This window comes from Phoca vitulina, unplaced genomic scaffold (assembly GCF_004348235.1).
Source record: "Phoca vitulina isolate PV1807 unplaced genomic scaffold, GSC_HSeal_1.0 scaffold11, whole genome shotgun sequence".
Classification (NCBI taxonomy): Eukaryota; Metazoa; Chordata; class Mammalia; order Carnivora; family Phocidae; genus Phoca; species Phoca vitulina.
Window position 1 is genome coordinate 25,705,585 of NW_022589714.1, and position 16,578 is coordinate 25,722,162.

The following is a 16,578-nucleotide window of genomic DNA, read 5'->3' on the forward strand; positions in this document are numbered from 1 at the left end:
TTCTGGTACCTTAGGACACATCGCTAATGGATGCACAAAATAAATGGAGATAAAGCACAGATGTTCACACAGTTCAAAGCTCTGGCGGCTTGATGTTGAAATGCTGAGTGTAGTTCCTGGGGAAGGAGCTTGGTGGGGCCACTCTAGCTGCTCGGGGTGCACGCTGCCCCTACAATGGCCTGCTACAAAACAAATGCTGAACACTGGTTTTGCTTTTCACAGTTTTCAGAAAAGCAGGAATCTTCTTCTGATTTCTTTCAGTTAGCCAAAACAGGTGCTAATGTAGGTCTTTTGTAAAAGCAAAGTTGGCATAAGGTGAACTTTTAAAAAGCAGGAAATACTTATATGTTAGCTGAAGCTCTGATCTGAGTCTCCTTGGCAAATCTGGAATAAAATGAGTGGGTTGGTTTGTGTTTGGTTGTTTTTTTTCATTTTATATTCAAGCATTTTACATGAGTTTCATTATAAGATTTACAAAATTTATTCTACTGTAGAGGTCAAAATACTTTATAGCCTAAAGAAACTCAATTACACACACACACACGTGCTTATGCATACAGATAAATTTGGTTTTCTTCCCATCATATGGCTGTAAGATGAAAACTCTGTTTTAGTCTCTTTCTCTCATCACTGGTTTCTCATCTGTGCATGACCTGTTTCTCCTAGGGGCCGTGGGGGCGCCATTCCTCCTCCCCCACCACCTGGACGAGGTGTACTCACCCCTCGAGGGACTACTGTGACTCGTGGAGCTCTTCCAGTGCCCCCTGTAGCAAGAGGTGTCCCTACCCCACGAGCCCGGGGGGCACCGGCAGTGCCGGGATACAGGGCACCCCCTCCTCCAGCCCACGAAGCTTATGAAGAATATGTAAGTACCCTTGAGAAATCAGTGGTTAGGAAGAGTTCAACTGATTGGGTAACAGGCTAACCCTCAGAGACATTCAATACCATGGATGTAGCAGATGATGTTTGTTGCAGAACACAAAGGTCATTTGCAACAGAATTTAAGCAATGCATTTAAACGAGAGCATTTTGAGAAAAGCTTTTATTTTTCAGGTGCCATGGTTGTTGGTACCAGTTAAACAGTTTGCATTTTAAGAATCAAACTATCCTGAGGTTTTCTTATTCTTTAGGAGATCAATCTCAGGATGGAAATAATTATGAATATAATGTAAATTGTCATATACTCAGAAGTTTCTTCTGGGACATGTTAAAGATTAGCATAAAAATCACTCAGAAATATTTGACAGATACAATGTGATTGTATTATAAACTTTGGTAATAATGTAAGACCATGAGACTGGTCTTTCATTTAAATATCCTTGCTCTCTCTTTCACCATATGAAACATACGGGATTGGCAGATACGAAGAATTCAAAAAATATAGAATGAGCAGAAGAAATGCAGTGTCTATAAGCATTCCACTCCCTTCCCAACCACCATGTCACTTGATACGTCTTTTAACCTTCCATCCAGGTTGTTGTCACATTGTATTCTAGTCCCAGTGACTAGAATATTGTGAAAATTATAAAGACAGACAGTTTCCTATTCACTTGTGTAACCACAGTAAATCTACTGTAAGTGTTAAAGTTAACTGATGCAAGCCAGTCATCATCCTATGAAATAGATTCATTTTACTTTTAAACTTTCCAGCATGCTCATCCCTGGCCTAGGTGTTTATTTCATTCAACCACCCACAGACATGCTGTCTTCTTAAATGTCCTCTGTGAATGGTTATGTATTAAACATAAACTCTTAAAAAATAAAAAAAATAAACATAAGCTCTTCAAGGACAGTTACTGTCACATGCCGGACACTCAAAACATACAAATGCTTAATGAACTGGTTAATAACCAAGTAAAACTTATTCTAAAATAAAGTGAACATTATTGATAGTTGTCACTAAGAATGTATTAGTGCTTAGAGTATGTTAGCATTTAGGAATAATGTTATTGCTTAATACAGAATGTTGACAAATATTTGTAAGAGTGAAGAAAAATTTTTAGAAATCCATTTCTACTGGAAAAGGGGAAATGTGTTCATCTAAAGTATCTTTTATACCAAAAAAGGTCTTTTATACAGTATTAGGTATCAATATTTACGATCTTCAGACAATCTTAAAATTGCAAAATTAGAAACAGAAAATATATTCTATCTGGTAAACAAGAAAACACAGAGCCCAGTCTTGATTCTGCCATCTCTTTCCCGAGACACAGTATGTATGAAGTAAGAACTTGTTAAATGAATGAATTAAAAATCCACAACAGGGATGATGGGATTTTTTTTTTTTTCTCCGAGAAACCTTCTACTTCTGCCATCTTTATGTATCTTCCAAATAGAAGTTTAAACAGTCAGATCTTTATTTCAAAAATTAAAAAAAGAGAGAAAACCTTTTCAGGTAATAGAGGTCAACATTGTTATTAACCAGAAAATTTACAGGGCATGTGAAATTTACAGGGCACTGTGAAAGAGAGTAAGATTGGCAAAACATTGTGGCTCTGGGGTAGCTAAGAAAACACTGTAGCCTTTCATGTGCATTCCAATTTATAGTCAGATAAATCACTAGAGTGCAGACCCAATAAGAATAAGCTACAAAAGCATAAAGAGTCTATAGAAACATGAGTGAGAAAGGTTATATTCTGAATGGGAATCTAAGAGGAGGGGAGTTCTTAGAGTAAGTAAAGGAAAATATGTAAAGCCATATAATCTGAATTTTTTACTTAGATTTTAAAGTATCCAGTCCCTTTTATTCATTCACTCAATCATTTACTGAGCGTCGCTCTTATTTTAGGCACTGTTCTGAAGGTCCTGGAGATGTAGCTGTGAACAAAACAGACCAAATATCTGCTTCCATGAAGTTTACATTTTAGTGGGAGGAGACAGAAAGCAAACACATATCAATAAATGAATGAAGTAATGCCAGGTAGACATAAATGCTCTGGAGAGAGGTGGTGGGAGGGCGCTACCATAACATGGGCTGTCAGGGAAGGTCTTTCTGCACAGAAGACTTGAACAAATGCCTTATGAAGCAAAGGTCCAGGCTCAGGGGGTGCCTCCATAAAGGGCATCCCTGGTAAAGGAAACCAGCACAAATGCCCTGAGATGGAACCTGCTTGGAATATTTGGGGAACAGCAAGGAAGACATTAAAACTGTAACAATGTGTGAGGCAGAGGTAGTAGATAAGGTCAAGGGATGGACAGGCCAATTCATGTTGCTGTTGGAATTTTGGGCAGGAGAGTGACATGATCAGATTTATGTTTCAAGAGGTTTATTCTGCTGTAGAAACAGAGACGGGTGAATGACTTTTTGCAGTCACTCCCCACGGACAGAATAATGGCTTGGAGGGGGTGAGAAGAGATCAGAGTCTGAGAGCACTGGGAAAATGATCTGTTAGGATTTGATGATGGGATAGATGTAAAACTTGTGAAAAAAAATGAAAAGGAAATTTTTGTGAAGTTTCTGTGAAGTGCAGGTTAAACTGAAATTTGAACTGAACAAGTGGGTTAAATCGAGGGGTCATTCATTGAAATGAGGAGCGCCAGGGAAGGAAGTGGAAAGTCTGGCTTGTGGGAAAGTGAGTTGTGTTGCTGGGGGGATGGGAATCTGACTTGCAAAACACACAGCAGCATCCTGAGGTTTGCATTCTCACCACATCACTTGCTGTGTCGTTTATAAACACTCGGAGGCTTGGATTTCCCTTCTGCTTGGGTTTTCCTTTCTATTGGAAAGGGGAAATGGGTTCCTCTAACGTATCAGTAAGGTATCAGTATTTAAAATCTTTAGACAATCTTAAAACTGCAAAACGAGAAACAGAAAATATATTCTCCCCTATAAACAACCCGCAGGAAACCCAGAGCCTAGTCTTGATTCTGCCATCTTTTTCCTGAGATATGACATAAGTACCTATTGAATGAATGAGTTAAAAATGCACAACAGAGATGGGGGGGTTATATGAATATAGAGTCATGAAATCCAGTAATAGCAATGCCATCAGGCCTTAAGAAAGGTCTAGAACAAGGAAATAGAAAATTGTCAAGAACCCTCATATCTCATCTCTGTTCTCTGCATATGTTTCTTTTTTTTCATTTAAATTCAATTAGCCAACATATAGTACATCATTAGTTTCAGATGTAGTGTTCAGTGATTCATCAGTTGCATATTATACCCAGTGCTCATCACATCACGTGCATATATGTTTATTCACTTTAGTCTACAGACTGGATTTGTTGGCTTCTCTGATCAATGTATGTCCACCCTAGGGCTGCCACATTTGTGACCCGTTCTTGTCACCTACAGATACTCACTGGTTTGTCTGTCTCTCAGTCCTAGTCTAGATCCCCAGGTGAGGGAATCCTATTCACCCAGGCTTGTCAAGTGTCCAACACTAGTCAGTCAGCTATGACTAGAGGACAGTTTCTGGAAATTAAGTCAGGGGTCTACTACTTACCAGCCACCAGTGGCAAGGATAGGGTAAAGGTCAAGTTCACACAATATAAGCATGGTTATTGGGACCCTAACCCCAAGGATAATGTGGGGAGACACTAGTTTCCAGAGAAGGAGAAAATATTATGAACTTAGCAGGTATCTTGAAATACATCTCCGATAACATACTCTTGGTAATAGGAAAAAGTAGATAGCTATTCTTTAAAAACCCTTTATGCCATGTTTTATTAAAACCTGTCATATGTCATATTTTAATTTTTTTCCTATAAACAATGAGTATGTACAGAGTTTAATACATGGCTGATAAACTGCTGACAACAATCTTTGAGGTCTCAGTACCAAGCTCAGATTAACACTCAAGAGCTGCTATTCTCTGCTCTAATTTTAAACTATTGATTCCTCTGTAAGGGGTAAGAAAAACAAAAGTTTAAGTGTCTCAGTAACAAAATAATAGCACCGTGCTGAGTTGATGGTAAAAATCTCAAAGGAGTTCTTAACTTTCAGATAAAATTTCTTAGCAAAGGTTCCCTTTATTATAAATGACACTGTGAGCCAATTCTGTTTTCAGACTTTTCTTTCTCCCCTGCTGGGTCCCAGCATTAAATTTCTGACCACACAGAATGTATATAGGTAATCAAATCCACTCCGTGCAGCTTACCTGACAAGCAACAGCTTACAGTAAATGAGATTGCTGTTCAAAACCATCATTAGTGTTAGCAGAGTCTAAAAAAGTGGGAATTTTGGTTTCATTGTTACACATCCTAATCCAGACTTTTAATATTTTAAAGTTTCTTTTCACTGACTTCCTACTAAGGGATACATTTAAATTTTACAGATCCATCTTCGTGATTGAAGTGGATTTGGGGAGTTGAAGAGTAGAGTTCAAAAAATCTCCCACATAACAAAATATGAAGCAGATCAACTCTATCAGTGGTTAATATGTTTAGGGAGAGTAAACCGAAACATAAATTTTTGAATGCCTACCAGGTTCCAGTCACTATATTAATTCACTTCATCTCGTGATATCACGACAACCAGTTATTGATGAGCTATTTTAGTAGATGAGGAAACTTAAGCTTGAAATTGAGACTTGCATGCAGTTTTCAGTCTCCAGACCTCTGTATCTTTGTGGTCATAAGATATCCTGCATAGTGCCTGCCTCACGGAGAACTCACCATTTGTACTTCATACCTCCCATCCAGGCCCCTACTCAGTGTTTGAATCCCCGCAGCCATATTTAGGACATCTCCCAGCCCCTCCAGGAACATCTCCAACTATAGAAAACTCAGTATCACCAGAAACTAGGTGCTGGAAATATAAAAGCTGTAGTTAAAGAGACCTCTACTCTCAAAAGCATGCCATCTAGTGGGAGAGACAAAGAGTTAGTCTAACAATTAACATATAATATGTAATTGCTGTATAGGACTCTTATCTTACTCTGCCTTCTCCTATAAGTAATTTTTGCTCTTATCTTCTCTCACAAGATTTAATTAAACATCCTAAAGGAAGAAAGTATTTCTTAAATTTATGTTATGTTTGCAGTCTAATAGGTAAAGTGCTTAGTGATAGCAACTGAACCTACTTATAATATTGTAGGAAAGATGTTAGAGCTGTGCACACTTACGCACATATACATGGTTTATATAAATATTAAATGAATTAAAGTACAACATAGCATATATTAAGTGTCAAATAGAGACTACACCTGCTCCCAGTAAAGAGAGTTATCACCATGGCATTGGATGTTTTAGAAAACTTCTAAGAGGGCAAGGAAGATAACAACAGCAGACCAAGATGAGCAAGTATAACTTTGACAAGTAGAGAGAAGAGGTAGGAAGCTCCATGCAGAAAGGAGTGATAAAGGGGAAGGCAAGAAGAGGGATCTTTCCAAGGAAATCTAAAGAATCTGGGAGAACAGTTTGGGGAAATAGAGTTCATTTAAGATAGCCGTGAACGTAATAACAAGATTACAGATGACCTCAAAGGCTGAGGTTCTAACATTACTAACCTCAAAGGCTGAGGTTCTAACATAACTAACATGACTGTAATTAATGGCTACCTGAAGATTTTTGAGCAGAAGATAAAGATTTGGGGGAATTTTATAATTCTCAGTTGTTCATAATTCTCAGTTTTATAATTATCAATTATGAGGGTGGGTTGGAGAACAGAGTCAAGAAAGGAGAGACGATTTAAGGAATCAACAGCAGCGAGGCTTAACTGAGATGTGCCTTGACTTATGTAAGCATAGGAATGGGATTGAAAGCATCAAGGCCAAAGATAACACTGAAAATGGAAACAGTAGGATTTGTGACAAGTGGATGTGAAAGAAATAGGAGAAACCAGGCAAGGCTCACACCAAGGTATGCTTGTATGAGGGATGGGAGTGGGACAGGAGGGAAGGCTGGAATGGGGAGGGGCATGCAGTGAAGAATGGACTTTGAAGCTCAAGAAACTCCTTTCCACAGCTTATCCATGTGCTCACGGGGCCATGTCTCTGAGTTGCAGAAATAAGGTCTTTCACCTGCTATCAGTTAAGATCACTTCCCCACCTGTCACACTTGCCCTTGGGTCTGGTGATGTTAGCAGACAAGGCTATTTGTGAAATCGTGCAAAGTGGAGTGTAGTAGGACATTTTTATTTGTATGATTAGGTATTGCTAACGTTCTGTTACAGAAATGATTCCAGGAATACTCTTCCCTCTCACCTGGTGTCATGACACAAGTCCTCATGGACGCAGGTCTGACTATTTAAACTGGGAATTTTGACACTAGTGCTGAAACTACGTGGTTAATGGTGGAGAAACATGGTTCGAGTTGTATGGGGCCAGAAATGTTCCGTCAAAACTCTTCCATATCATTCAGATCATGATGACAGATCAGAGGGAAACTTGATAGAGGCTTCCCCAAATTTGACAGTAATTCACATGGTCTAGAACGTAACCAGTAATGAGTTGTGAAACTGAAGGAAACTTTCAAAACTGCGGATAATAACTAATGTTTTTTTCTGTCCACCATGCTCGGGGGAAAAACCTGAATTTCTTCTCCTCTCTACAGAAAATATTATAAAATCATTGTCCTATTAAAGGTGATCAAAAATTATGCTTTCAAAAAATAGGAAAAATCATCTAGGGGTATATTAGTCAACTAGTTAATAAAAATACTGTACTGTTTTCTGGATTTTGTGATGTTTGTATTTTCAGTTTTTAGAATTTTGCAATTAGTCGTAACTGCTTTTGCCATTCAAAATAAATATTCACTTTCATGTCTAATACATAGTCATAATTTTGTAACCCTTTTTTAAAGATAGAATTCAAAATTGTATATCTTCAGGACCCACAAACTCTTGGAAGAAAACAATGGCACCATTTATTAGGAAAGTGGATGGTATATGGAGGGCTGGAGAGGTGGGGTACTGTTTGAAGAAAAAACCTGACTGTGTAACCTTAGCTTCTTTCCAGTACTGAAAGTCTGTTCTGCTGAGCTCAGCTGCAGCCATGTTGGTAGTGTTGATAAGGATGCTGTTCCTTGTGGAGATGCTCTCCTTTTAACAAAGATTTTGTAGGAGAATTAAATGTGCAGATAAACACACAGAATTTCCAGAAGGGTCCATCAGACCATCACTCGCTATAAAAACATACTGAGAACATAAATATTTGCTTAAATAAACACTCTTTTGTAGCTTATATGTTGGTGTAGCATAAAGACTGAAAACAAAACCCTCAGGTACACAAAATAGTTTCCTGTTTCCAAAGACATAAGTGCAGTTAATTTTTAAATTACCTCAAATTTTTCCCAACAGTTAATACCCAGATATCAAAGTGGTGTATGGGGACACAACAGAGCAAGAAGAAATGTCAGTTCAGTGCTACATGAGAAATTTGGCCATGTATAATCAATCATGTTAACCTAATTAATAAAATTTATTTTGACAAATTTTTGAAAAGCTTTTCTTTCCATCAGTCTTAACTAAACCTATCAGCATTCGAGCCCATCCTATCATCTGATTACAATTCTGAGGCATCCTTCCAGTAACAATGAGAGAACTAGAAAATTCACTGGTAAATCAATAGTCCTTAAAATTTCCATAAATGAGTTCAGGCTGCCAACCTTCAATTTCATGTGTATGGAACATTTTTTGACAGGAGAGGGAAATAAGTATTAAATGATAATTGAAATCAATTCTTGTGCCATTTTTGTGGAAGGAAAGATCATGAGCCTGATCTATAATGCATTTTGAGGGGAGCCACGTGTCATGGTTTTCTGTATAATAGCCAAGAGCCTTCATCCAACGAAGGGAGATTTTTATTAGAATTTCTAGATTAGATATTTGTATTCCATTTAACATTCTTGTTTGAGTTTCATGCTCTAGTCTCCTCTTAGTAGAGACTAATTTACCAGAATGCGGTGTAGGATTTTGGTTACTGAAAGATAACTAATATTTAAACTAACCAAAACATGTGAGGGTAATGAAATATTTTTTTGAAATGATAGGGTGGACATAATACTGCTGTGGTTTAAATCCCCATAGAAAAGTAGTGGTATTTAAGGACTATTAAAATATTAAATTATTTCCCAATAATGTAAGACGACGTCCTCTAAAACTGTGTGCATTTTCCTTCTGAAGTTGAAGCTTGAACAAACCACCCTTCTTCTAGCATTATGTTTTAGATTTTAAGTCATTTTAGAACAGATGCAGCTTCTCCTGTTGGCCACCACACTTAGGATTGTATCCAAACCTGTACCTTATAATTACCATGATGACTAATGGCTTTTGTAACACTTACAAGGATGAAAATTAGTTTCCTCCATGCGCCTTTTTGAGATGATTGTTAGCTGATGGAAAATATTACAAGGCGTTTTAAAGTCTCCTCTCGGCTCTGCTGCTACGGTCTTTTTGCAGCGTCTGCTATAGACTTAGGGAGGAGAGCAGTGCAAAAATGCCCCAAAACTGCCACTCCAGCCTTCATGAGTTCTACCGTTCTTTTGTTTTTCATATTATTACTGTATTTTAGATCATCTTATTTTCTATCCTTGCTCATACACGTGGCCTAAGGATTCATAATAAAAGTGAATTGAGCCTTAATTTCTTTCTCTAGATATGTTAAGAGGCTGTGTTGGGTACAAATTAATCGTTTTTATATGCTTTTTTTTTTCTTCTGAGTTGACTATGATTTTGATGATTATGTCCCCACCGAAAAAAATTAAGACCTTATACAGGGTGACAAATCAGACCTAAGAATCCTAAAATCATTTTTCTTTTGCTGGCCAAAAAGCAATGTCCTATGTGTTTTGCCAACACCACCCTAAATGTTTTCTGGCAAATAAAACTTAGTTAAATACAACTTGCCTAGCTAGTTAGATTGCCAGGGACTTTTGCAGAAAAGCCAGATAGGAATGTTGCATAGGATTGAGTCCCTGTCCATATTTTGGCCATTTTGGCCCTCTTTCACCATGGATCCCCACCCTGTAACTTGAAATAGTAGCTGCTAAATCTTCCCAGCGATCACGGATCTTTGTGATTATTTTCTGTAATATCTTATGAATTAAAGGCTTCTACTGGGGAAGCTACAAATGTTCTTTGCAATAAGTTTTAATAATCTCAGCATTTGAATTAAGACAACTTCTCTTCATTATTGGAGATGGGAAACTGTACTTTCCCTTTATAGGAAACCATGTTGTGGAAGAATTCTGCCTTATATTTCTTAGAAACAAAGTAGAGAATATGCCACTAATGGGCCTTTTATTTTTTTTCCTATCCCTTGATGTATTTACATTCATGCTTAGAACGTCTGACCTATAAACACCCATTTAAAGAGATCTGTTCCCTATTTTCCACTGCCATGGATACTAACAGAGCTGGAGAGCATTGGGTGCAGCTGGTGTGAGGGCTAGAGAGAAGGTTCAGGATGCAGAGGATGAGCAATTTGTTCTCTCAGGTGATCTTCTCTTTCTTCTTCTCAACCTCCACAAATAAGTCTAAAAGCTTCCCGGGTTTTTTTTCTGTTCTTGGTGTAAGAAGAAAATTTAAATTAACAAGCTCATTTGATATGAGTCATGAGGATGTGTGTCATAAGGAAGGAAAGAGATTTTGCTTTTACTATTCTTGCTGTTCTTCCCCTCCTAGCAGTACTAGATGTAACTACTTGAAGAGAAAAGCCAATGTCCTTTGCTGTAATTTCAGCCCATGTTGTAATTTCTGTTACATGGCAATATTTTTTATTAAATAATATAGCTGAAATTTATGCTTTGCAGAATAATAAATACCTAGCCAGAATAGTTACTGGTACCCACCACTGATATGTTCATCTGGTCGGCACAAGTACAGAGCACCAGCTGGTGTCCATTCTGCTTGGTCAGACCTCAGATCTGTTTGGTTGGGGCCTGAGTCATTCTGGCTGTTAAATGTTGTACCACTTCCACACTGGTGAAATTCTAGTAGAAATATAACAGACTTTCGCAAATAGGCAAATTAAGTCAACTAAGCTTAGAGATCAGGAGGATTCCTTAGCCAAACCATCGGGACATTTGTCCAAGCCAGATGGTTGCACCGCACCAAAACCTCTTCTGATCACAGTCACAGCTGATGACACTTGTGACTTCAGAATTCCCAGTGCTTTGCCTGTCATCATGCTGAAATTCATCACAGTCTTTTTCCTGGACAATGTGTCCCACATCGGTAGAGAGAGTGGGACATGATCTAATGTACCTCACCTACCTCACTCCATCATTTATGTAGACTCCTGAATGCCAAAGACCATCATACACTTCTGGATGTTACAAAGAGTCTTATCTAGTCCACTACTTTATTTTACGTTGAAGAAATTAAGGTTGAGAGAATGAATGACTGAACTAAAGTCACACACCTGATAATGCCAGTCATAAGGTTTCCTGACTTTTCTTGCAATGCTTTTTCTAATAGATGTTACAAAAAGAGCGGGAAAATCACAAATGCACTTTCTCATGTATCTTCCAATTACCTAGACTTATCACCCAGCACCCATGTTGAGGTTCAAATTTTTCTAAAACTTACAAGGAGTAGACCAAGAAGATGACGTATGAAAATGTTTGAGCACCCACCCTAAGCTAATCTACCAGTGAGGTTTATGGGGTCAAAATTTCTCCTGCTATTGTGTTTTCCCTCATCAGAAACCTGAAAACCTTCTAGAAGTCTCACATATACACATGGACACATACATGCGTGTGGGCGAGCACACACAGGTACATATCCTCTGTATTTTATTTATTTATTTATTTATTTTTTAGTCACGGCACTCCCAAAGAAACCAAGAGCAAAATATAAACAAAAGGGGGGACTCTCGTTTTCCTTTATTTATCAAAGTAGCTCCTTCTTGGAAACAGGATTTATAGAAATCATGTAAAAGTATCCATTTCTCATGATCTCTCTTACTTTCTTCCAAAACTCTATCCAGCGGCACAGAGTTAACAGTTGTGGAGACAGGAGTATAGTTTACTGTCACTTAGAAAACATACCCAGGAGGTAGGAAAAGGTTTTAGGAGATATCTCTGTGGATTTAGTAGGTAAAAAAGTACTTACTCATTAAGCCAAAACTGACTCCTGTGTTTGAAACCAGATTTTTACCAAACATGTCCATTCTGTTGTAGCTACCACAAGCAAGTTAAAGCATTTTAAGCAATAAGCTACAGAATGGAATTACACACATAAAGCATTAAATATAATGAAACAAAATATATATTTCATTTCATACCTAGGTCATATTTAAGATTTTCTTTTGCATAAGAAAATATAGTCTTAAAATTTGGACAACAGCATATGATAGTTTTCATTTGTAACTTAGGCAGCAAATAATCAGCCCAAATAAATCTACCAAATCCTCTTCGTCCCAGAAAACAATCTCTGGTAAAATTTCTTCCCAAACTAACAGGTTTCACCCAGCTGTATTCTTTTTTTTTTTCTTTTCTAAGCTCCCTACAGGGCTTATGACACCATATTTTCTCCCTAACACCACATTTTCAGCTTTCATTTCTAAAGCTGTCTTAAACCGTGACTCTCCCTATTGACCTATTTGTTAGAGAGTCTCCAGTTTTTTTTCCATTCAAACAGTACCTCTCTTCCTACACCCATGCATTTAACCATTCAGCATCGTCTCCCAAGTTAGGATTCCTCCCGATTTGTCTACTTCTGTTTAGTTGAACCCCCAAAACATCAAAGTCATTTTTTAATTTTTTCTTTGCTTTTGTTTCAAATGCTAAACTCAGATGAGTTTTCCTAAAATGCTAACTTCATCATGTCACTCCTTCGTTAAGAAACATCAAACTCTTCGTATTGCCTAAAATATAAAATCCCAACTTCTTAATTTTATATACATAATATTATGAGAATATAAAGATAAGTAACTTCACGGGCTTGCTAACTGTGTTTCATTTCCAAATGAGATTTTGACCAAGAATAAAAACAAAAAGAAATCACAAAGCATGAGAGAAAAATCCTAAATTTATATAGCCAATACAGTTAGTAGCAACTTTAATATATATCAAATATATTCTTAATATATTAAAATATGCTGTACTGTTTATTCTTAGCTGTATAATTCTTGATATATTAAATTCGTATATATTCTTAAAATATTAAAATATATTGTGCTATTTGATTCAATTCAACTTAATACTTATTGAATGCCCATTCTATAAGATGTTAATTTCCACAAGAAGAGGGATGAGGGATAGGGCTTTTACATGCATAATCTCACAATGATGATGAAAAGTAAGAGGCATAATCCTTGTTTTTCCATTAAAGAGATTTGGGGTCAAAGAATTAGATAAATCTGACAGTCACCTGTCTGATAGCAGAGCCAGACGGATCTGTCTTCAAAGCTAACAGCATGTTGGCTAATACAGATGTAAAGGCAAAGCTCCTGGCTTTAAAAGGGTGACAGTAACACACTTGGACCAAAATCAAAGCTTACAGGTGCAGGGCAGAATGTAATTTGTGAGAGAGGACTCAAGACTTCGTTGTTAGATACATACTGGTATTTTCCTGACCTACCTCACAAGCTGGGTATAAAGTAGTTATGACACCTGCTGGAAATCCCATTAAACTAAACGTATCTGTAATATTTTTTTATTTGCTTTGCTTCCACTCAGGTCGAAGAACTAATCAGTTCTAATGCTGTTTGCTATAGTGCAAATATAGACATTTAGGGGAAAAGTAACCAATAATCTTCCACTTTATAGTAGTCAGGATAGAAAAGACTGGAGCAGTTCTATGCATACTAAAGTTATTTGGAAATCTAGAATATTAAAAATAGCCAGAAAACCTAACAAGGATAATAATAATTATTATCATAATGATAATGGGAACAATTAATATAATTAAGAATTCACTATGAGCCAGACACTATGCAAAGCTACTTACCTTCAAAGGGCATTTAATATTTACCACATTATTATGTTAGTATTTTTCCCATTTTACAATCGAAGGAACTGAGGTTTGAAGAGGTTAAGTAGTATGCCCAAAGTTAGCTAGCCAGTAGGCGGCAGGGCTGGTATATATAAGTAAGATTCCAAGGGCAGTGCCCATAGTCTCCAAGCTCTAACAGTAGCATACTTAACACATAGCCTAAGTGCTACACACACACGTAGACTCAAGTTACCTTCCTGGCAGTTCTGTGAGCTAAGTACTAATTAGTTTCTTAGACAGGAAAGATTACGTGTAGGGAGTGGTGCAGTAGCTGAGCCAACGGGATCCAGGTTGAGGAGCGGCAGAGCTGGGATTTCACACCAAACAGCCTGCCTCCAGCGCACCCTGCTCTGCTGTCTGTGGGGACGCTTAGCAAAAATACCATTTGGACAGTTAGTTGCAAATGATACCAATAGAAAAGAAAGGAGTGGGATATTTCAAGCAACCATCTAGTAAATCTTCCTGGTCTATAGTGAAGAAATAAAAACGAGGACTTTGCAGGGGTGTGGGGAGACTTGAAACACGAGTTGGGGCCAAGTAATAAAATGAGTTGTGGAAAAAATTACTGGAGGAGAATTTAATCGTAAGTTGTTAGGACTGGCTGAATGTTACTGAGACATCTCAGGATTAATGTAGCTGTGCATATCAGCAGGGACCGTGGCAAGTAGCTACCAAAGACAAGAATCACCACGGAGAGCCTATGTAATAATCTCAGTAGAAGTGCACTAGAGAAGAGGGAACAATGGGAGACATTATGGAAGATAGAGTAAATTAATTAGACCAAACTAATTCCAGAATTCTGGTCATTGTTCAAAGGACTTCGGGTAATCGAAACATAGAATGTTATTCAACAGTATTTTTTTTGGCTTAAAAGACATTTATTCCAGAAAATCCTTGTCCTTTTAAAAAAAATTATATGTGGCAATTAGTTTCTTTTTTTCCAGCTTTATTGAGTTATGTCATATAACACATATATTTGTGACATATAACACACATAAGCCTAAAGTGTACAATGTGATGATTAGATATATGTATATGTTACAGAATTGTTACAATAATGTTAGTTAACACTTCCATCCTTTCACATGATTACTTCTGTTTTGTGTGTGTGGTGGTAATATTTAAGACCTACTCTCTTAACTTTCAAGTATATAATTAGTATTATCAATTATAGTCAACATGCTGTACATCAGATCCCCAGAACTTATTTATCTTATAGGTGGCAGTTTGTCCCCTCTGACCAGCATCTTCCCATTCCCCACTACCCTCTCAATATTATTTTTTTAATCACACCTCTTTTCCTTTTTCCAGTTTATCTATATCATGATAAAAGCTTCAGTTAGGAAACATCTTAGACAATTGTTTATGAAAGGCACAATCTTTAAATGAGATTTTAAAAAGACTTAGAAGAGAAAAATGGTATTTATCTTTTTTACTATAAGTAAGATAATATAATGTAGTCATATCATGATTTGGATTACGTGTAGGGAGTGGTATGGATTTTTTTCAGCCAAATGCTTTGAACCACTTTCTAAAGAGATATTTTAAACATAATATCATAACACAGTGGTTTTTACACTATTTTTTTTAGAAGCATCCATCTGCCAAAGGCAATTTTAGCCCTTGCCCCAGTTACATAATAGTAAGGAACAAGTGTTTTATTTTCTTTTGCCTGGTAGTTTTATATTTATTATCTCAGAAGTTGGTTCTCTGTCTGCAGGACCTCTGCATCCCCTCAGGGGAACGGTGTAGGGCTGGGTGAGCTGGAAGCCCCTAAGGGAGCTAACTGGGCTGAGTCCAAGAAGGAAGCACAAAGCCCAAACGCATTGCAGGTGAGGCAGAGGGAAGACAAAGTAGAGCTTTCCAATTACTGGAAAGATTCTCCTCCTCTTCCATATAGCCTCCACTGAATTTTCTATTTGCACTCCTAGGAGAATATTAAGAAGGTGTTCTATAGGAATTGTAGAACTGTCATTATCTCAATATATTTTCTGGTCATTTCCAACTCTCTGGTTTTCTACCTTTTGTCCTGTTTCTTCGGACCTTCAGACAGACCAGAGTCAAGATACCTAGAGAGTACACGTCACTGCTGGTCCAGCGCAGGGGTCAGCAACCTTTTCCTGCAGAGGGCCTAAAAGCAAACATTTTCGGCTTTGCGGGAAACACAGTCTGTGTCACAACTACCCAACTTGTCCACCGTAGCACAAAAGCACCCTACACAATATGCAAAAATGAGTGGGAGCCACAGTGTTTCAGTGAACCTACCACCTTTGGGTCCATGGGCCATAATTTGCCAACCCCTAGGCTAACGTGTAGCATCCACTGTATTTTGTATTTATCTTGTGATGGATATCAGAATTAAATTTATAAGAAACGTAGTTCTGCAATGACCGCAAAAAGAAGACCCTGGAATGTGAGCTTCTGTGAATTACCTGAGGCCTCTCCTTTTCTCATAGGAGCTGCATGTTAAAAGAGGAGGGATAAAACATCCCCTAAAACCGTATCAGATTCACGCCATCAGTCACCGTCAGAGATGGCCATTTGCATAGAATTATTCCATTCCAAACCCCTCCCGCCCTTTTCATTTAAAGATACATATGTGATGCAGCATGCTGCCAAACTGCTTACTAAAACAGCTGAATACCATTAAAGACAAAAAAAATCTCATTTTCAGTGGCGCTTCCGAAGGCTGGGTGATG

General features: G+C 37.6%; 1 protein-coding gene across 15 annotated transcripts in view; it reads left to right on the forward strand.

The window, feature by feature from the left end:
• KHDRBS2 (KH RNA binding domain containing, signal transduction associated 2) overlaps positions 1-16,578 on the forward strand; it is a 581,162-nt gene that overhangs the window by 364,524 nt on the left and 200,060 nt on the right. For all 15 annotated transcript variants that reach the window (XR_004300183.1, XR_004300185.1, XR_004300184.1 and 12 more), the window contains one exon: positions 667-865. Coding sequence is in view for 7 of the 15 variants with exons in the window: in XM_032409568.1 (XP_032265459.1) it covers positions 667-865 (199 nt within the window). In the remaining 8 variants the exon portion in view is untranslated. The remainder of the gene's footprint in view (positions 1-666; positions 866-16,578) is intronic.